Genomic DNA, 20,520 nt, shown 5'->3' with positions numbered 1-20,520 from the left:
CTGGCCCCTGCACTGATATGCAGCCCCTCCAGGTCAGTGTCGGCACGCCTAGTTCCTCCTAGGCAGATCTTGAAAAGCGCGTTCAATTGTGTGCCAGTGAGTAGCTCCAGTCCGTTTGTTCGTGTACTCACCTCTCGCACTGCAGTTATATGGGAGCTGCATCATCTTCCTGCTATAGCGATTTAGATCGCGTATATTAAGGGCGTCGTACAGTGCTAAACGCCGATTCCACACGCATCATTCGTCTTTACTCCGACTCGCACGTCACAATGGAGTCGGAGAGTCTGGGCAGCACCGTCTCAGCTGCAGGGCGTCACGACATTGGTCGTCGCAGAAACCGTAATCCGTCGCCTCAGCTGGGTGTACCTCATACACAGCACTTCTATCACCACGCTCCCTTCTGCGTCCTTCACGTTCAACGTCACTAACCTCCAGACATGTCATATCATCCGGCATTAATACAACACCCCAAGTCGCAACTCTTCATGACGAGTGCTCGCCGTACATACTGCAGCAGTCTCACAGCTGGGGCGGCTCTATCCGGCACCGCACCAATGGTACGATGTGCATTGTTCACATGCTCAAAGTAAGTGTATCTATGAGCCCTCTTTGCCTAGACTGCTGTCTTGAGGGGTAACCGACTCTCGTAGGTACATCGCTCGCGGCTCGAGTACGACGTCCTGCATATCATGCCAGATCCTAGGCCCCTCTCGGGTGGACCTTTCGCGCTCTTGCCGCGACGTGCCAGCATCGCGCCTCCGCTGGATAGACATGCACATGTACCGGCGCGGTAGATCTATGCATCGGGTTTGATCATATCCGGGAGATATCTCGCCGCAGCTCGGACCTATGTTCGTAGACGCCTCCCTCACGGGCCCCACCTTCCAGTCAAATGAGTGTTTGTTCGTCTCGAATCAACTGGCCAACAAAGCGCGTTACGACAGCCCCGGCATTTTTTCTGGTCCTTACACATTCGACAGCCTCAAAGTGACTATTTACCCATCTGGTGCGCATGCCAGTGAGTACAGCCGTTCATGAGATACACCACTGCCCACAAGGTCGACATGCACGGCGCGGTATGCTCGAGCCTTGTGCAGAGACTTGTGTACCATGTAGTGTCTACTCATTGACGAAATGCTAGGAGCTCAGGGTGGACGGATCGTGACATAGGCTTAGGACTGTTTGATTTATGCGGAGCCCTCTATCGTGCTCTTAAGCCCTAACTGCTATACGACTTAAGAGAAACCTGCTACACAGACGTTTCAATATCTCAGTTCCAACCCTAGTGTAGCGAACGCGTACGACAAGATGCCAGTATCAGTAATCATGTGTTCGAGGCCGACTGCGGGATGGCCAAGCAAGCGGTGATGGCCAAGACGAATCCGAGACACAGAGTGCCGGCAAGTATGTTCTCTAGAGGCTCGAACCATGACATCGTATCGGATACTAGCCATGGCGACAGCATTTTGAACCACGTGAGCGCATGCAGAACAAATTTTCGTCAGCACTCACTCCGATTCATGTCTGGATTTGACGAGTCCGCTGCGGTTGGGTTAACACGGTCACGGTGACGAGGCACCAAGCAAGCGACGTACAGATACACCATAGTTCTATCGCATGCTGGCGCGATCTCGTATTGCTTACGGCAACAGCACAGTGCTCCATTGCGTTATGCCCAGGAACCGACGAGGAAATCTGTCAATAGGATCAAATCAAGATGCAGAACCAACGCAAATAAGGACCTACTGCGATGCTGTGTACATGAGCTTGCGAGAATCCTGTCTGTCCAAGCTTGAACCATTGCTTATAACCAGACGACTGACTTACCCAGTGTGGTGAACCGGCACAGCTCTTCTTGAGTATGCAAGTCCAAAATACGCACAGTTCGGTCCCCAGTGTTACTAAATAGACGACTCTTCTGACTGAGAAGCAAAGCGCATGATGCTGCAAGGCGCTTCTTGGCTGTCACGGCGCGGCCGCGGGTGTACGGTATCTTGTGGACAAACTTTGCTGCATTGACTTCTAGGCGGAAAACTTCTAGTCCGTCGCGCATGTTATGCAGTATGACCTCGCCCTGCCGAGTAACGACCGCTGATCCTCTAATTGTGAAGGCGTGACCATCGGTGAACAATCTACGAGGATCGAGGGCACGTACATCCGGGGCGACAAACATATCTTTCGGAGAATCATCCGTCGGTCGACATCGAATTCTACTCTGTTCCCAGAATTAGAGTACTGTTCTTAAAGAGTATCAGTGCAACCTTCTTACAAAGTTCCTTGGAACTTGTAGAATATCAGCAGAGTGCGACCCAAAGACGTTTGCGAAGCCTCGTAGAATTGGAGATGGGATATTGAGGTAAGCGCTTCATCCGGATCTATTCCTCCCAGCATCAGCCCTTCCGCAGCTGGGCGCGGTGAGGACGAGCTGTTGATTCAGATGAAGTTGACTCTCACCTTCGCTAGCCGGGTCGATTGACCATACCCTCACTCGTCCAGCGCTGGCTGCTGCAAGCCAGCGCCCCCGGGTGTCCGAGGTGATAGATGGATCTTTCAGCGGGGACAGTTCTTCGAATCCTTTGCACCGGGTGTTGAGGACAATCGACTCGGATGTGGGCGTGTATTGCGTTCCGAGGTCTGATGTTCCTATCTCGCCATCCGCGCACATGAGACCGAGGCTGGGAAGTCTGGCCACAGTATTGATCCAGCACATGGCCTTCACTGCGGAGGTGGGGTGTGCTGCTTTGGCCAAAGCGATTCCTGTCGTGGTAGACCAGAAGGTTAGACCACCACCTTGATCTTCAGCACAGTTTATGAACATGCTTTGTGCGTAGAATCATGGGACGACGCTTACCCAAAGACACGAGAACGTTGCCAGTAGGACTGAACAGCAATGATATGATCTTGACATCCTGATCAATAGACACCCATGATTGATGACTCGTGAATCGGACCATTGCTCCAGCGAACGTCGCCCCCCGTGTCGCTCGTAGCTGCAAGATATAGATAGAGATAAATCGAAGAATCTAACTTGGTCAGCAATCGCGATTGGCAACGAGCCTGTACCAGTCTCAAGAAGCGATATATATATAACGGGTATATTCTCACAACCACAATGGTAATGTCTCGATAAGCACGTAACGCCATAATAGCCAACCCCAGTAACTACTCGCTTGTCAAAGAGCTTGGAAGCGCGAATTCTTCTACGGGAAAAGCAACAGAGAGGTTGAGCGACTAAATGAGGAATTTCCTCTCAGCTGCGGTACGGAGACATATATAAGAGGGTCATGAATGCACCATCACAAGGCCCATTGCGCTATTCCACACTTCACGACTCATCTCACAATGTCAACCGAAACGCGCAGTACGGAGTTCATGAATGAGGAGTGGGAGGAGCCGGGCCGCGCAGCTACGGGCACACGTAGACGCCATCCGAGGTATTTCTTCGATGACGGCAACCTTTACATCGAGGTAAGTGGTCCCTGTGACACTTCCCGTTAACAGCGGTCTGAAGAAAGTTACTACAGATTGAGAACATACTTTACAATGTCCATCGGTCTCTCCTTCGTTCGCAAGAACCGGAGGTGCACTGGGGTGGACGGTCAGCAGAATATCCTCTACGCCCCAACGACGTGCGCCCGCTCGAGTTCGAGATGTTCCTGTCTTTGATTTATCCCTCGTCAGTGCCTCAAGAGCACGTGTTTACTGAGATACTCACATGAGAATGACAGCGTTCCAGTCCCGGATGATGCGCCGTGCCCCCGAATTGCCGAAGACTGGGTAGCAGTCCTCGAACAGAGCTATAAGTGGAGTTGCATGAAGATACAATTGTGCGCGGTCGAACAACTGAAGGCTATTCAGATGGACGACGCTTTAAAGATCGCGGTGTGGCAGAAGTATGGCCTCGACGGCAGTCACGTCAAACCTTGCTATCACAGACTTGCCACCCGTGACTCACCCCTAACACACGCAGAAGGACGTTTATTGGGCCTGGAGATAGTACTGAGACTGTCAGCGTTACGGGAGCGAATCCAACAGGGAGCCGCAGGATACGAGGAGATGACTCGAACCGAGTGCAACGGCGGACGGGAGATTCCACTGCAGCGTGTCAAGGATCTGCTGGGCAGGGCATACATCGCGGACTTGATGTAAATTGTAGCTATAGACGTGGGGATGGATACAAGCACGAAATGCCCGTAGCGAAACAACTCACACGACTCGTTACGCGTCCACTTGAAGTGAGGTCAGACGACCCTGCAAGCAGAGAAATCCCTGGCGGTCACCAAAACAGCTCATATGCATCGGAAGGATTGCTGGAATAGAACCGCACCTGGTTTCGTGGACGATGGGAACCTGTTACTGCATGGCGGCGAGCTCGCGCTGGGATGCGACGGTGCGACGTGCACGCCGGATGGGAGGGTTAGGCAGGGGGCCGACAAAACGCGGCCGAGGTCGAGCCGCTAGGGTGGGGGGACTCGCTCGCGCCACAATTCTCCGGTGGTGCGCGGGGACGGAACTCTGGTGCTAGTTCCATAGAGGATACGGGTGTACTATTTGTTGTGGGTTTGCGGAGTTGCGCGAGCCAGATGAGAGAGGTGGGTGGGTAGAAAGCGAGATCTTGTAGATAGAGCGAGCGAACGGTGAACAGCGGGTGCGGGTGGCGGGAGGGAGAGAAGAAACTGCGCATGCATGGGAGAGCTACTTGAGTCTCGTCCCAATCACTGCAGAAATGGGGACGGGCAACGCCTGCCAGCAGTTGGGACGCTTAGTCATCAGACGCGCGTGCCAGAGGTCTGTATTCAATGGACGATAGTACTCGTTACCGTCAAAAGTGTTAGAACGCCCGAAATAGGCGCCCGTGGAGCGTGACCACAAAATGGTTATTTCTCCTTCATTTCAATAGAACATTAGATAATTTCTTGGTGATTCTTTGGGCATTCAATAGGGTTTTCAGATACAAAACTAAAATGGTGAATGCATCCCTTGGGCTTTCCTCACCGCCTTCACCCTTGCCGGCATGCTCCCCATCACCCTCCTCAGATCCTCCTCAGATATCTCCGCCCAAACCGACTGTGCCACCTCCCAAAGCGCATCAAGGGATTCTCGAGACTTCCGCTGAGCAGAGACACGAGTCTTGAGAAGGCCCCAAAGGGGTTCAATTGGGTTGAGGTCGGGAGAGTTCGGAGGATGGGTAAGTGTGTGAATGCCCAGACGGAGTCGAGCAGACTTGGACAGTCCAGCAGTGTGCGCAGGGGCCCCATCTTCAACCACAAGCATTCCTCCGCCCCTCTCCTTGTTGAGTGTGGTGTAGAATTCGAGAAGAGGGCCTTCCAGAACTTGGCTGACGTACTGCTCCTTTTTGAGTCCACCCTTCCCTTTCTTCTTCCCCCCTTTTGACCCCTCCTGCTCCGGCATCACGTTGAGATCCAGCCGGATAAGTGGTCCTTTGCGACCCTCGGCGACACAGCCCCACAACATGAGCGACTTACGGCCACTCCAGAAGGTCGGTTCAATGTTTTCTGGGAGAAACTCCTCACCAGCCTTCCGGGTAACACGCAGATGCCCCACCCGCTTCCCAAGCTCCAGTGTTGTCTCATCTGTCCAGATGACTTTGCTCCAGTCCCTCTCCGCATTCTCCCGTACCCATGCACGCCGCGTTCTAATGGCTGGCAAGCCAAGAAAGGGCTTACGCCGCGCGACACGCCGGTGGTACCCAGCTCCAGTGGCAATCCTGCGCACCTGCTCCTCAGAGATGTCCCCTTCACTGTCCGCAATGGCCTTGAATGTGGATGTTCGGTGGTTGCGGAGATCACGGATGACCTGACGCTTCTTGCGGTCGGTGAGGGTGGAGGGACGACCAGAGCGAGGGAGAGATTCGTGGGTGTGAAAGTTCCTCTCACGTTGAACAGTGTACCAAGCAGTGCTGGTGGAAACTCCGGTTTTGTCGGCAATATGGCGGTATGACCAGCCTGCTCTATGGAGCTCGCAGATAGCAGCCCGGCGGCCCGGTGATAGCTCAGAGAAACCAGGGGGAGGCATGACGTGGTTGTGGAGAAAAAGCGGAAACAAAATCAACATTGAAAACGAACATCAGCGCTAATTACATAATCCTGTGCGTTCTAACACTTTTGACGCTAGCGAGTACATGTGTAGATAAAAGACCATATCGTACGGCGCGTGCCAGAGGTGGCCATGGTCCCGGTCGAATTAGATGCGGAGTGTGATCGCGTCTCGCTTCCACCTCCTCGACACCCCTCCTCTAACTAGTTCGAACACTATTCTGCAGCCAATCGAAGCTCACAGGAGTCGCACATGCATCGGATATTAGCTCTATTTTATGCAGTCCTAATTATGTACCTCAAGATGACAAATATCCAACAATGTTGGGAAACCTGCAATGTCTGAGTCAATATACTATAGACCTGGTATATATCTATAGGGCTGGTAGAGGGACGTCAGCGCATGATGAGGGTGGCCCGATACCCGTAGCCATCTACTGAACTGTAGTGTAAGCGCTGTGGCCCACGGTAGCACATGGTAGAGCCGCCCGCGAGGTTCAATAGAGCTCTACAGAACCCCAACGGGAGCTCTACAGAGCCTCTTGGAGAGTGTCAAGGAGGCCGGTACTGAAAGCAGCAATGAGGAAGTCCACCGGTTCATGGACCACATCGCCGCTGCATTGGTAAGCCCACTGACCTGCTCCCACCCATTCGTCATAGTAAGGCTGAACACGGATCCACCCGCGAATTATCCGGATCTGTACCTACAGGTCACAGCTAGTTCTCTGACCGCTACCCAGATCCGCACAGGTACGACCCGCTAAATGACCTAGATCCGGGTATCCGGACCTGTTATCTGCAGATTAACCCGTTCTGCGATCCGGATCCATATATTATTATATTACCTACAGGTATTAGTGGTTAATTATGTAGTCAGGAGTGTTGCGACAGCCTATACTACTCTTTACCAGTTGAAAACGCAAAAGGAAGCAAGAACAAGTTCCGGGCATCTCGGCCATGGAATCATTAGTATTACTTAACATTCTTTACTTACTCGTTGCTGGTCAGCGCTTTCAGAACTCCCGCCCTCGCCTCTCGGCCGTCATCTCTGATATCCCGCGGAAAATCTCTGTCTTTCTTCTCTTTGTCCAGCGAGTCTGTCGTCAGCTTGCCGCCTGCGTTCTCAGGCTCCCGAACATCAAGATCTTGAGCCGTTGCAGGAGGTGACTGGACCGTCCCTGCACGTCCGCCCACCCCAGTACCCAAGAAGCGTATATAAGGGAGGGCTAACATTGACCGTGTTCATCCAGGCTCAGCTGACTCGGAGCATCCTCTTCTCCGAGTCCCCTGACTAGCTGCAGCCATGCTCGCTCGCCTCTCTGCCCTCCTTGCCTTCACCGCCGCCGCGGTCACGGTCGCTGCGAAGCCGATCGTCATCCGCGATTCGCCCATCACACTCCCCATCGCACGCCGGTCCAACCTGACTGGTGTGCCCAGCGTCCTGAAGCAGCACCAGGCCCGCGCCAAGGCCCTCAAGGCGCGGTCTCAGGGCAAGGTGAAGAGCTCGAGCCTCAAGCAGGCGGCCCTCTTTGATGTCCATGTGACGAACCAGGCGGTGGACTACACCGTCAGTGTTGGGGTCAGCACGCACCCGACGTTCTACAACCTCATCGTCAACGTGGGCAGCTCGAACACGTGGGTCGGGGCGAGCACTGCATACATTGAGATCAGCAGCAGCGTAGACACTGCGGAGAAGTTCGTGAGTCCGGTTCCAAGCTATCTTGTCGGTGACGTATGTGTCGCTCATTGAAGCTTTGGATGGGTTCTGTAGGAGGTGATCTACGGCTCGGGCCTTGTGTTCGGTATGTCTTCTTCTTCCTGTATCGAAACCGGTCGTTTCGCTGATCACTGGAGCTGTACGCAGGCGAGGAGTTCACCGATACCGTCACGATTGGTGACCTCGTGATTGAGAACCAGGGCGTTGGCGTCGGGGAGATTGCATTCGGCTTCTATGGCGTCGATGGCATTCTTGGGTGCGTCCCTTGAGTCATCTCCTTGCGTGGGTCCAAGTCAACTGACCGAGTGTCCTGCTGTAGCATCGGTCCCGTCGGCCTTACCCAGGGTACCACCTCAGGTGGCGAAGCTATCCTGACTGTCCTCGACAACGCGTTCGCTCAGGGTTCCATTGTACATATCTGCTAGCTAGCGTCTCGAGTACAACAAGTTTTAGAGCCCCTCGTCGACCGCGCGACTTGGCTTTCGACCTCGACTTCGACTTCGACACTTTCCATCCCCTCGCAGTCTCTCCATTCGCTCATTTACGCTCAGTATCAACTCTCGACTCTCATATCTTTCGTTTCAAAGCTCCGGAGTGGCCGTCAACCCGGTCTACCAAGTCCTACTCGAAGTACACGAAGCTCTACAGCGCCTCTGCCGCTCTCCCTTCCCTCTCCCATCCATCGCCCATCTACTCTATCTCTCCCTCTCTCTCACTTCCGACTTTCCTCGTGCACGCCCGGACGGACCATCGCACCTTCAGATCTCACTCACGGCGAGTGCAGGTCCGTCACCGGGTATCCTGGATCTTCGACGTCGAGCTTCTGCTCCTTGCAAAGGATGTCCGCATGCCCATAGCACCGACAAATCACGATTCACGCTGGAGTTCTCCATGCAGATGGTGCTGCCGAGCGTGTCGAGCGAGTTCAGGCACACGAGTGAGAGTCTGAGGAGTGCTGGGTCGTACTTGTGGCGACGTGCGGTTTGTTCTCAACCCCCGACCGTCGCCCGCAGCAATCATTTTGTCCCCTCTCCACCACAGCAGTGCGACGGGCGTCGACGTCCATGGCTTCCTACCAGTCTGTGCTCTGGTACGTCCAATCCTCTGCTGGTCTGTCCGCGCTCGTGTGCATAAGTCCAAACTCACAGATGTTGCACAATGTCGACAGACGCTTCAGGACCGCTCGTTACATCACCGCAGCCTTAACCGCTGTCTTCGTCGTCTCTACTCTCTGGTATATCCAGATTCCTGCCGTACATCCCCCATCAGACCGCTTTTCCTTCTGCAACGACCCTCCGAGTCCGGCATGGCAGCGTCCAATCACCCCTTCGTCTCCAGTACTATGGGATGCCCGGGCCGCTCAGGTGCAGGAGGCCTATCTCCACGCATATGAGGGCTATCTCAAGTACGCCGAAACGATCCTCGGTGTGCGCATATTCGCAGAGGCTTCCCTTACCGGCGACTCGGATGTCGATCGTAACTTCACTATCAAGTCTATCTCAAGCATACGCATTTGCAATATCGCGCATGCGTTCGCATGGTGGTTCACCGTTGCACACTCACGATCCTCAGGCCGGTCGACTTCACGGTGCTAGAGCCGCAGCCGCAGGCGTTCATGAAGGAGATGTTGTACGTGTCTGGGGTACTGCATTGGAAGGATGTATGTAGCTATTCTTCACCGGTCACCTTGCGTTTTCCGCTCGCGTGTTCAGGCTGTCTCAATCATTGTAATCCAAGCTCTCTCACACATTGCAATGGGCCACTACCGAGTCCGAACAAATGTAGATACTACATAACTGAGGTATTGCTACACTTAAGTGCTCTTGGACGCCACAGACGGACCAGCCTTTCCCTTACCCTTGCTCTTCGAAGGGCCGGCCACCAGAACGATGTCGCTGTCATCACCCGAGTCGTCAGTAGCCTTGTCAGCTTGAGCCGTACTCGCCTTGGGACCTGGACACCCCTTCAACAGAGTAACCATCTCCTCCTCTGCCACGAGACCCTTGATCTGCACCCAGGATCCCAAGACCGTGCTCGCCTTGACTGACGAGTCGGCAAGGGAGTACCTGAGCCGCGAAACTGTCAGTCGACCACGCGAGAAAGCACGCTCGACATCGGTTGAAGTAGCTGAGAGCGGCAAGTCAGGATGAGTTGAGTAGTCTGTAAAACAGGTCTATTAATACATACCGGGGATGGACAGGAAATCCAAAGCCATGTAGGCGAGTGAAGGGTCACTCTCAGTTGTAGCGAGGAGGTTCCAGTACCTCAGTGGGTCGTCGATCGTCGCGAGCGGTGGGGCCTCCAGGTAAGCCTCGAGCGCATCCTGTGCCGACTTACGACGGCCGTGCGAGAGCGAGGCAAATAAATCCCGAGTGCTCTGGACAGTGTTCTAAATGAGCAACAGCCAAGAACGGCGAGTGTTACATTGATCCGTGACTTACGGAAGCCGAGACCGAAGCCTGCACGCTACGACGACCGGTGCCACGCGCGGCATGTCCAGTGTGTTCAGCTCGACCTTGAGCAGCATCCTCGGTGTTTTCGACAGCCGCGGGCTTGTAGCAAGACGTCCACTCGCCTCGGATGGTGTCGAGGGCCTCCTGTATCCAGTCTTCGGGCCAGTCCTGCCCCCGGAAGTACTGGACCTTGTACCTAGGATGAAGGACTAACGGCCAAAATGAGTTAGCATTTGATGCAAACAATGGGCAAGTAATGTTAGCTCACTCATGGCAATGCGGTAGATGCATGTCTCGTCTGTGAGGCCGTAGTACTTGTCTAGGATAATTCGGCCACGTTGAGCAGCAGCGCGAACACAGGGCTCGAGAGAGGTGTCGCTGGCAAAGCGGTCGACGTGGGTGGTCAAAAGGTCGATATACGGAATAACTTCATGGACAAGGGCGCGGCTGCTTGAGGATATTTGACGTGTTGCGAAAGTGAAAGGCTGCAACAAAAGTGGGTCAGTAAATCGTAGATGCAATGGCAGAGAGGTACATACATCCAGAAGACGGTAAAGATCATCGAGGAGCTTCCACTCGTCATCAGAAAGTATGAAGCGGCGAAGTCGGACACCGGTCTTCTTGTTGAACTGAGCCTGGTCGCAGAGGTCGCCCAGGACCTCCTGCATCTGAAGCGCATGGTCGAGAACGTCAGTGACCGTGTTCCAGCGAGTCTTGACGGCCCGTACGAGAACCTCGCTTTCCAGGTCCGCATCTGCAGCGAGCTTTGAGAGCTCGGCACGGACGGGTACATTGTTCCACACCTTTGTCGAGAGCTTCAGGATCTGCAGGCAAACCAGAATAGTGAGCAGTGCAATAGCAAGTGACTACATGAATACGAATACTGACCTTCATCAAAGCCAGCTGACCGACCGCTATCTGCTCCATGGATAGCTTGAGGTCGGGGTTCTCGTCCTCCATGTTGTCGAGTATTTTGTCGTCGGCTGCCTCGCGATCTTCATCTGCCTCTTGTGGGTCTGCAACATCGTTGTCGTCCTCCTCCTCCTCAGGCTCGGACATGTTGTCGAGCTCGTGGTTTGTGCTAGTAGATTTGTCGGCCGCGGTCTTGCCCTGCCGTTTACGCTCAAACTGCGATAATATAGCCTATGTAATTTGCGCCGCATGGAGCACGTCAGTAAAGTAGTTCAACTTTCCAATAATGCCCAGTAATAGAGAGCGTACCTTAACGACGAGGTTGAGGATATGTCCGAAGCATCGAACACGAACCTTGCGACCACGGAAGAGAGGGAATGATTTTTGCATGACGTCGAGCATCTTGTCATTGTTACTCGTGTTGTCACACATAACAGCAAGCACCTAACAACGCATTAGCTGTTCAATTCATATGAGAGCACCGGCGACTCAAGTCGTACCTTGTACTCAATCCCGAAGTCTCGCATACACTCAAGCAACTTCTCAGCAAGGTATTCGCCTGTGTGGGCCTTTGTAAGGCTGAAACAGGAGGAAACATCGGTCAGAATACGATAGATACGACACTCTGAGGGTAGTAAACCTACCGGATGAAGTCGAGGATGACATGACGGATCTCCGCGTCTTCATGCCAATGAGCGGTGACTCCTAGAAAGGAGATAACATTTGGGGAGGTCCACCCATCGACACAGAGGTGGACCTTGCCCTTGAGGTTCTGTGCAGAAGCATTCACGCCGGTTAGTGTCTGGCCATGGTCGACATTGGCGCGGTCATGTACATACCTCAAAGCGCTTCATGAGGGACGTCTTAGTCTCCTCGACGATCCTTTGCACGTCGCGTGAGACTGTGACCCGGGAAGGCAGCTCTACCTTGCCGTAGAGCATGCGTAGGATAGTCTTGAACTCTGGGTCGTCGACGACCGCGAACGGGCGGTGCCGTGCCGCGCACCACATGGCGAGCAGGAAGCGCAGACGTGCGGGCAAGTACGTAGATCCATGGGCGAACGCAGTGATTGCCTCGGCTTCAGGGGTGTCGTCCGGGTCACAGAGGTCTGCATGGCGCTTCAGGTTACCAGTCGAGTCTTCGTAATCAGCACGATCGACGTGCTTGGAAGGATATCTGCCAGAGGAGAGCAGGAGTTAGTCACAAAAGCGGTGGTTGCAAGAATCAGATATAACTCACGTCTTGCAGATGAAGCGATGCATGATTGTCCCATTGGGGCCCTTGACAATCTTAGGCTTGAGGTAGTGCTCGTAAACCCTTGATCGCCATCCACGAGAGATCGTGTCTGTCAGAAGTGAAGAGTGAAGGTCAACACGATTCAGAGATGGACTTTGCAAGACAGCGACTTACCGAGGATCTCCTCCGGAGTCTTGCCCTCGAACTTGGTGAGGAATCGAGCGCGTTTCTCCTCTCCGGACTGGTGACGAGTGAGACGGGCACGACGGACACACGCTTTTGCGGCAGGGACACCGCCGTCGCTCACCTCGGCGTCCACGTCAGGCTCTTCATCACCATCGCCGTCAGTCTGCTCAGCTGCGCCGGTCGTAGCAGAGTTGGAGTCCTCCTTGCGACGCTTCAGAGCCTTGCCTTGAGGGCTGCCTCCAGGTGATGCGGATGCAGCGGCGTGTGCCCCACCGTGGACTGTATCGCGCTGAGGTTGCGTCGGGCGAGGACGTTTGGACCCAGCAGAGGGGGAAGCGGGGAGCGCGGAAGAAGACATGTAGACGAACAGATGCAGGGGTCAATACAAAGTGCAGATGGAGTCTCCCTGGGCAAATGCAAAGAGGGACGATTTTTGTGTGATAGAAACACGTACCTTTTATACCTCTACCTCTCGCGCGATTGCGTCCTCGTCATCGAGCCCGCCCAACGCGCCAATGCATTGTAATTTACCCTGCTTGTGGAAGGCAAGTACCCAGAACATGGCCATCAGCAACGTCCGCATGAGTACAAACAATGTATCTGACCGCTTACGGACCTCGTGTAGCCCAAGGCGAGGGCTTCCGCATGGCGTGAGCTTGCGCAGAACTCCTATCTCCAGGGGAGATGTCAATATCGCCAGCATCCGACATTTGCGCGTCGAAAGGTTCAGTCATCGTTGTGGTCATAGTGATCAAGCCCAGAGGAGAGTGAATCACACAAGCAAGATAGGGTTGATATGAGTAGCATAGCTGAGAGTATACATCGATACGAGAGTAGGAAACCTCGTCGACGTGTAGCGGGCAGGCGGCTAATACTACTAGTACTTAGCTTTAACCGTGGCAACTTTTGTTATCGAACTCTATCTATGAACGTCGGGGAGCAACGCTCACCACCATGTTGCAACCCGCTTTCTCTCTATCTCCTGCGTGCTATCTGGTGCCCTCAAAACCCTTCGAAGATCGCATGCTGCACCGGCCCCGGCACTTTTCAAATCAGCACGCGACGCGCAGATCGCTATCTTGCCTGGCGCTTTGGCTCTTCAGCTCGCAATTGAGCTCGCGTCGACCGGCAGCACTTTCTTCAAGGCATACCACGCAGCATACACGCGCATCAGCATCTTCTTGGGCACCCACAAAGTGAGTCTAAATTGTGATGCTGATGATACGACCATCGCAGCTTACTGATCATACCTTTGCAGTGTGCATACCTCGTTGCATCGCGAATTTGGCGCTCGAGACTCGCACACATCCCCGGAGGCTATGCCGAGCGCAACGTTTAAAGGTACGAGCACACACCGAACGAATCCCAGACATCACCCGTCTAACGTGTTTCCACTGCACAACATTGTCATGAACTTCGAGACCGCTATCTACCTCCAAAAGGATGCCGGCATTGAGTCGGTTCCCGGCATGCCTGTTTCCGACCTCCTCCTCCTCGTAGATGGACCTACCGCCGTTCATTCATATCCTGTAAGCCCTGTGACAACTTCGCCTCACGTCCGAGTACTGATTGTTCTCTACTTCATAGATGATCCTGCCAACCGACACCCCCTCGAGGATTCACGTTGGACGCATCGCGGGTTGGATTGGCTCGCTCTCTGGGGCCTTCCTCGAGCTCTGCGACATTACGCCAAAGCAGCGCGAGCTTTTGCTGGCCCTAGTCTGTGGCTATCGCGCCTTCATCGAGCTGCCTCAAGGTGTCAGAGCTGCCGACTTCTACGAATTCGCAAACCGACTGGTCGACGTCTCGGACAATGTCGCACCCCTCAAAGATGCCTATCCTCGTCTGCGCGAGGTTGCCGACTGGCTTGAAGGAATCCTGCCCCCGGTAAGTACCTGTTCCAGCGTCGTTCTGCGTTTATTATGGTGTACTAAACAACTGTGTTACTAGACTTGCTTCTCACTGCTCGCCGACAGGACTAGCGAGCGCACGACCGTCCAGGAGTCTGCTCAAAAGCAGTGCAACCTCATGGTGACACTTGCTGCACTCCTGGATCCGGAGCTACATCGCGCGGTGGCCCCGGAGCCCACGATTCCAGCCGCAACCTCCACGCCAACCCATACTATGGATGAACACGCCGCCGCTCATCCCACCACCTCCGTGACCAAAGTCCCTCCCCCTCCTGCACCGTCTCCCACCTCAGCTAAGCCTGTTCGCAGCAAGAGAGCCCTGAAGCGTGCTCGTCAGGCTGCACGGCGTCACGCTCAGCGGGCCAAGGTGTACGGCTCAGAGCCGGAGATCTGCCACACCGACACTTCCTCCGATGTGACCAACACCATCACGAACAGTGCTTCTTCCATCCCCGAGACTCACATGGAAGTCCTCCACAGTGTTCACGACCCTACCGACCCTTCTACCCCTGTCCCTGCCGCTCTCATTGCTCAGCTCGTGGGGACCGACTTCGTGATGATTGACACGCCATCTCAGCCGACTTCAAAGTCTGACCACATGGCGCGGCTTTCTTCGGACTCCTCATCTCCCCCTGCTGTGCAGAGCCACCCTCACGCTGGTACTAGGCATGCAGTGACGGTCGAGGACGTCACTGACTCAGAGGACGATCGCTCCCGCTCCCACCTCTCGACCTCAGGTGCTCGTGCGGCCACCTTGTTGGTGCCGCGGGGTGGTCCGATGCATCCTGCGCAGTCTCCGTTGGCTCACATTGGGACTGGAAGTAGTGGTCATGATGTGGTGACCGCAGATGTCGACTACAATACGGACTCTTCTACCCCTAGCTTAGAGACAGTATCTAACTCGTCAGACTCCGCAGACAAGGAGTATATTTCCGATGATGACGTGTACTATGATGATGTGTAGTACACTGATTAGCTTTAGCATTGTATGTCTTCTCTCTGAGTAGTAATACTTCGCACTTAAAGTCACGCTTCGGCTGCAACACAAATAACAAAATATTATATATGCATTTCTGACATGATCAGTACAAGGGATCCGGTCCGGATCGTACAAGGTTGTCTACTTGCTACCTGGATCCGGAGACTATCCGGTGTCCGGATATCCGGATCCGTTCTATCCGGACCCACAGCTCAATCTTCAGATCAGGTTCAGGTCTACCTGGGCTTGATCTGACCTGATGTTCAGCCTTAGATTGACGTCGCGAAACGTTGGGAATCACTTCCCGAGTATTCTGCGGCTGACTACGACGGGCTGTTCCGCTAGATGGTCCAGCACCGGAGGCATGCTGGAGTGCTGTATAGTGACCTTGTTGAGGGGTTCCAGGCTGTGTACTATGTGGATGTTTCCATCCTTCTTCAGTACGCAGAACCACCGGGACCGGTAGGACACATTAGAAGGTTCATAGACAAACACCTGTAGGGTACGGAACCCTCAGGGCCCCTGGTCCCAGAGTAGCGTGTTGTAGTCCACCCGGCTGTAGTGGTGTTCGGTGTCCATACTAACATAGAACTTGAGAATGGCCGCTTTGTAGTCCGTGTAAGAGACTTCCTCATCGCAGTACTCTGGAAAGGGACTCCCAGCGATGAGCGACCTCCGAGGGGACGTAGTAGGTAGAGGCCTCCTTCCGTTCCGCGTGGGCATCATTACCGATGTTGTTCTGGCACAGGATCTGTTCGAGGAAGTGGAAGTACCAACTGACAGTGTTGCGGCTAGCTTCTGACCATATCGGGGTACCACACTCATTGGAGAACGGCATGGTATAAAGCCCCCGGTCATTGGAGTTAGGTTGCGGGTCAGCCTAAGGACCTTCACGAGTGACCCGCGGATGTACCCGTCATCCGTACCCATGGGTGTTGAAAATCCAAAGGCTATACCCGCATCCTTACAGGTATGTTCCCACGGATTACCCATACCTAGTGATATGTCACACGAATGTTTCTGATCAAAACTGAGTGTGCTATGTTGAAAATAAACATGCCCAAATCCGGAAGTATAGGCTCTCTTTTGCGCTCAGTTGCCCGAGATGCCCGGTTAAGCGCCTAAATGAGCGCAAAAGACAGCCTATACTTCCGGATTTGGGGTCCCTAGGTCAGCCATTGCGGGTGTCAGTAGGTTGTCTAGGGGGTGGGGTTGCAGACGAGGGGTCCTGCGACGAGTCGGCAGCGGGAGTTCGGGAGCAAGCGGGATGCCTTGTTCCGCATGAGCACGGCGGGCTCGGGAAGCAGAGGGTATACTGAAAAGCTTGGAGGGGTGTACCGGTGAGGACTCTGCAGATGATAAGGGAGTGAGAGGACAACTCCGACGGTGTGGACGGAGCAGTTTCGAACTGGGTGGCGTTTTCTGGCTCAGAGCGGAGCTCGTCGTTGAGCCTGGGCTCCAAAATGATACGTCTATTGAGAACCTAGCCGCAGCGAGCGAAAATAGAGATCGGGACAGATCACATCCGCATCCGGGACAGATCACATCTGCATCCCACCTCCTATTTCAATTCTATAAGCCTTTTATGAGAGTGCAAAGGTAAACTTTGATAGACAATTCTATAAGCCTTTTATGAGAGTGCAAAGGTAACCTTTGATAGATGATTTTATATGCCTTTTATGAGAGTGCAAAGTATTATATATATATACATATATAATTTTGAACCCTTATTGACATAAAATGTGATCAATTATGGTAGTTGAGATTCACAATATCACAAGCATATCTTTGAGGCACATACCAGAACCTATCATGCTATTAAGCTAGTGTAAATAAAGGCATCAAAAGCTCGGACTAATTTAACATATTTGCTTGATGTAAAACTCTAGCCTTTCAAGGATAAATAAATGCTGCTCAGTAAACTATATAATGAAACTTCATCAAATCATCTCTTCAAATGGATACATCTCTGTCAGTCTTTCTAAGGTTGTGTCATGCTACTGTGTGGGATCAGTAAAGAGGCAACATGAATATGGATGACTTGTAGCTATACAAACAGGATAACATTATTAACACAAAGATACCTCAAGCAGAACTGTGACATGGAAGGCCATAGATTCACTGCAGGTTTGAACCAGATTTGCTAGCTAGCATTATTTATACGCTTATCAGAATCTGAGTCATTTTCCAAGACACTTGCATGTAGATAATTTGTGTGGATAGATTCTAACTTATTCCATTATATTGTGAAGCTTTCCGGGCAAGAGAAAGTATACTTTGAGACCTAGTAGATAGCTTACTGTTTACCAAAACATTCAACTACCGCAGCAGTTCACATGGTGTAGGTAACAAAATGCATGTATATGCTACAGTCTCACTCCAATATTCACCGTACAGTAAGTGTGAGAAACAATGTTCATTTCTGGTGACATTTCTCACGGTTACGCTACTCACGAAAGGATGCAATCTTTGCAGTGAGACGGGTGGCGGGCCGATGATCCGGGACGCGTGGCGGGAGACGTTTGGCTGCGGTAGACGGGTAGCGGGCCGGTGATCCGGGACGCGTGGGGGGAGACGTGTGGCTGCGGTAGACGGGTAGCGGACTGGTGATCCGGGACGCGTGGCGGGAGATGTTTATACGTTTTAAGGTTGTATGGGGATTGTGGCGTACTGCGGTAGGGGGTAGGTGGGTGCTGTATACGGCGACAGGGACTGGAGTGGGCGGGAGGCGGGTGTGTGGTATGGATGGGAGATATGTCGTGGAGGGTCGGGGGAGTAGTATGGGCGAACGTCGGTCTTAGGGCATACGTCGGAAGAGACGAGTACGATGTCTATTCAGTAGATCGAGCAATACAAAGCACAGCGATACAAAGCAAACGGTACATTCGAGGTGAGAGAGCAGTGGACAGCAAGCAGGGCACGTAGGATACAGTTCGCGTCGTAGTAGTACATGGAGGGAAGGTTGAGGTATACTAGTTCTGGGGCTGGACGGGCTCGAGGGCCTCGAGGGGCTCGAGGGGCTCGACGGGTTCGACCGGCTCGGCCGGCTCAGCGACTTTGACTTTGCGGAGGACGAAGGAGTCCGCGGACATGGTGAAGAGGCCAGCGAGGTCGGAGGAGAGTCTGGGGAAGAAGAATAAGGGACGATTAGCGTGGACGTTGCAGGGACGTACAGGTCCTGGCGATGTTTGGTGATGAGGGCGCCGTGCTGTGAAGGCTCGGTGAGCGTGCTGAACAGTTTGAAACGGCGCGCGACGTACGAGGTGGAAGGTGTAGGATGCGTTGCCAAACTTCTCGCGCGCGGAGCCTTGGGGCGTGAATTGGCGACGAGAGCCTCGTTTGATGTCGGTGAAGGAGAAGCCGGCGGCGACCATGGCCTAGAGAACGAGTGAGTGAGGGTTGTTGAAGGGGGTCGGGGTGGAGAGATACCTTGGCGAGGTCGTTCTCGGAGAACTCGAAACGAGCGTTGCGGTAGCCTTTGAAGATCGACATGAAGATCTGTCGAGATGTTGGCGGTGTTAGTTAACAGCGGAGGACAAGGGCGAGAGAATACGCTACGTCGTAGTGTTGGGGTGCGAGGGGAGTGGCCATTGTGAGTGTGGAGGAGAGTTGTAGCGGTGGAGGCTGCGGAAGAGGTGGAAGGTGAGGGAAGCGTGGGAGGAACGTACCAGTCTGGGATGGGCGCCCGGGCGCTTGTCGTCGATATATGTAGGGTAGGGCAAGGAAAGTGGATATTTCGTTAAAGATAAGTATGTAGAAGCTTATGGAAAGTGAAAGTGTGAAAGGTTATTGGACTGTGTCTAACCACTAGTAATGCTCTAAATCGGGAAGTGGCGGTGCATGTCGAGCGTTGAGTATAGGATCCTGTTAAACACGTGTCGCAGGGTGACGGAAGTGGGGTGATCGGTGCCTGAGATCATGTGACTTACCGGGAATGGCGAGGGGGGACCGGTAGAGATCTCTTGAAGGGGTGGGCTAGAGTAGATTGTGAGTTGGCGTGAGACAGTGGGGTTTGACGTCGTAATGTGCTTACGGGGAGCGTGCGCTCGGTCGGAATGTAGGAGGAAGGGAGTGTATGCGGGCGTGATGTTCGGGAGTTTGGATGTGGGTCGTAAGGGGGTTTCGTGGTTGAACTATGGGGAAGGGTAAGGGTGGGTGTGAGATAGGTGTGGTGGTCATGGAGGTTTGCGCGATGCATGTCGCGGTCGGTGAGAGGTTCGGAGGAAGTGTTGTTGTTTGGCGTGGTTTAGTGAAGACGGATGAGGAGTGGGAAGGGATCGGGGTGGCGTGCATGTGCTGGCGAGGTTGTGGCCGGTAGTACAGGTATGGTGATTTTGAAGGTACCAGGGGCGGCGACGGGACCGTACGTCTTGGATGTGTCCTTGGGGAGATAGAAGGACTGGGCAGCAGGAAGACCGAATTTGCTCTTGAGGGGTTGGAACCTTCGACGCTGGCAGGAGCCGTACATGTGAGTTATCCTTACAGGAGCATAGACAGAGGTGCCGCGATACGAGAGGCGTGGGCAGCGTGGATACGCTGATGGTTGGAGCCGTAGGCGATAGCGTTGTCGAGGTGGGTTTCGTCTTTGCCTGTTGTGTGTGAAGGGTGGTGTTGTAAATGTTCGTGAGATCGTTGCGTGTGGCGTATCGATACCGTTAGCGGTGAGGGTGAGGTACGACTACAGGGACCTGTCGGGGTTATTGAAGTGAGGGTTGTGGCAGGCATAAGAGTGGAAGCGCTTTCCGATATCGCCAGTGACCGCGACGGGGATGTCACGATTAATAGAGATGTCTGCGAATCAATCAGTTCCAGTAATTCGTGGCGATTTCGCTGTTGTGCTCACAGTTGTCGGGGAAAATCCGGTGTGTGCAATGAGCACGATCGGCCCGGGTGCGTGGCGGAAATGTGAAGGTAGCGCGATCTGGTGGAGGAGCTGGAGGTCGTCGGTAAGAGGTGCAGGCTCGGTCGCAATACCCTCGATGGGACACGCATCGCCGAGGAAGACTGGGGCAATCATTGAGAGGCGATGTGCAATGCGAATGCTCGGTTTCTGTCCAATTTCAAGCACGCA

At 53.7% G+C, this 20,520-nt stretch overlaps 12 protein-coding genes across 12 annotated transcripts; 4 read left to right on the top strand and 8 right to left on the bottom strand.

Moving 5' to 3' along the window:
* Positions 1-3,372: 3,372 nt before the first annotated feature.
* On the top strand, positions 3,373-4,149 carry L226DRAFT_470190 (uncharacterized protein; the record flags this gene model as incomplete). The annotated part of the gene is made up of 3 exons (XM_067676286.1): positions 3,373-3,468; positions 3,525-3,676; positions 3,729-4,149. The coding sequence occupies 3 exons, from the start codon at positions 3,373-3,375 to the stop codon at positions 4,147-4,149; spliced, it is 669 nt and encodes a 222-aa protein (XP_067531067.1).
* Positions 4,150-4,959: 810 nt separating this feature from the next.
* Positions 4,960-5,274, bottom strand: L226DRAFT_470191 (uncharacterized protein; the record flags this gene model as incomplete). Its single annotated transcript, XM_067676287.1, has 1 exon — positions 4,960-5,274. The coding sequence occupies one exon, from the start codon at positions 5,272-5,274 to the stop codon at positions 4,960-4,962; it is 315 nt and encodes a 104-aa protein (XP_067531066.1).
* Positions 5,275-5,760: 486 nt separating this feature from the next.
* L226DRAFT_470223 (uncharacterized protein) lies at positions 5,761-6,036 on the bottom strand (the record flags this gene model as incomplete). The annotated part of the gene is made up of 1 exon (XM_067676293.1): positions 5,761-6,036. A coding segment is annotated over one exon (276 nt), but the record flags the coding sequence as incomplete, so codon positions are not given.
* Positions 6,037-7,359: 1,323 nt separating this feature from the next.
* On the top strand, positions 7,360-8,198 carry L226DRAFT_574805 (acid protease; the record flags this gene model as incomplete). The annotated part of the gene is made up of 4 exons (XM_067685108.1): positions 7,360-7,755; positions 7,828-7,858; positions 7,921-8,029; positions 8,093-8,198. 4 exons carry the CDS (start codon positions 7,360-7,362, stop codon positions 8,196-8,198), a joined length of 642 nt encoding a protein of 213 aa, XP_067531064.1.
* Positions 8,199-8,837: 639 nt separating this feature from the next.
* Positions 8,838-9,504, top strand: L226DRAFT_574804 (uncharacterized protein; the record flags this gene model as incomplete). The annotated part of the gene is made up of 3 exons (XM_067685107.1): positions 8,838-9,304; positions 9,346-9,402; positions 9,486-9,504. 3 exons carry the CDS (start codon positions 8,838-8,840, stop codon positions 9,502-9,504), a joined length of 543 nt encoding a protein of 180 aa, XP_067531063.1.
* Positions 9,505-10,325: 821 nt separating this feature from the next.
* L226DRAFT_426001 (uncharacterized protein) lies at positions 10,326-10,696 on the bottom strand (the record flags this gene model as incomplete). The annotated part of the gene is made up of 2 exons (XM_067674644.1): positions 10,326-10,435; positions 10,495-10,696. Coding segments are annotated over 2 exons (312 nt in total), but the record flags the coding sequence as incomplete, so codon positions are not given.
* A 252-nt stretch (positions 10,697-10,948) lies between these two features.
* On the bottom strand, positions 10,949-11,540 carry L226DRAFT_431446 (uncharacterized protein; the record flags this gene model as incomplete). The annotated part of the gene is made up of 3 exons (XM_067674705.1): positions 10,949-11,050; positions 11,115-11,369; positions 11,448-11,540. Coding segments are annotated over 3 exons (450 nt in total), but the record flags the coding sequence as incomplete, so codon positions are not given.
* A 238-nt stretch (positions 11,541-11,778) lies between these two features.
* On the bottom strand, positions 11,779-12,460 carry L226DRAFT_470113 (uncharacterized protein; the record flags this gene model as incomplete). Its single annotated transcript, XM_067676279.1, has 3 exons — positions 11,779-11,940; positions 11,978-12,314; positions 12,378-12,460. Coding segments are annotated over 3 exons (582 nt in total), but the record flags the coding sequence as incomplete, so codon positions are not given.
* A 1,509-nt stretch (positions 12,461-13,969) lies between these two features.
* L226DRAFT_525966 (uncharacterized protein) lies at positions 13,970-15,434 on the top strand (the record flags this gene model as incomplete). Its single annotated transcript, XM_067679017.1, has 3 exons — positions 13,970-14,089; positions 14,148-14,447; positions 14,511-15,434. 3 exons carry the CDS (start codon positions 13,970-13,972, stop codon positions 15,432-15,434), a joined length of 1,344 nt encoding a protein of 447 aa, XP_067531059.1.
* A 528-nt stretch (positions 15,435-15,962) lies between these two features.
* L226DRAFT_574801 (uncharacterized protein) lies at positions 15,963-16,287 on the bottom strand (the record flags this gene model as incomplete). The annotated part of the gene is made up of 2 exons (XM_067685106.1): positions 15,963-16,093; positions 16,179-16,287. 2 exons carry the CDS (start codon positions 16,285-16,287, stop codon positions 15,963-15,965), a joined length of 240 nt encoding a protein of 79 aa, XP_067531058.1.
* Positions 16,288-18,421: 2,134 nt separating this feature from the next.
* L226DRAFT_574800 (uncharacterized protein) lies at positions 18,422-19,040 on the bottom strand (the record flags this gene model as incomplete). Its single annotated transcript, XM_067685105.1, has 5 exons — positions 18,422-18,572; positions 18,623-18,657; positions 18,710-18,826; positions 18,879-18,947; positions 19,008-19,040. 5 exons carry the CDS (start codon positions 19,038-19,040, stop codon positions 18,422-18,424), a joined length of 405 nt encoding a protein of 134 aa, XP_067531057.1.
* Positions 19,041-19,695: 655 nt separating this feature from the next.
* Positions 19,696-20,466, bottom strand: L226DRAFT_574799 (uncharacterized protein; the record flags this gene model as incomplete). The annotated part of the gene is made up of 3 exons (XM_067685104.1): positions 19,696-19,899; positions 19,961-20,038; positions 20,293-20,466. 3 exons carry the CDS (start codon positions 20,464-20,466, stop codon positions 19,696-19,698), a joined length of 456 nt encoding a protein of 151 aa, XP_067531056.1.
* Positions 20,467-20,520: the final 54 nt, after the last annotated feature.

The sequence above is a fragment of the Lentinus tigrinus genome (assembly GCF_003813185.1).
Source record: "Lentinus tigrinus ALCF2SS1-7 unplaced genomic scaffold L226scaffold_37, whole genome shotgun sequence".
Classification (NCBI taxonomy): domain Eukaryota; kingdom Fungi; phylum Basidiomycota; class Agaricomycetes; order Polyporales; family Polyporaceae; genus Lentinus; species Lentinus tigrinus.
The sequence above is the reverse complement of the archived record's forward strand: the minus strand, read 5'-3'. Positions and strand labels throughout refer to the sequence as shown.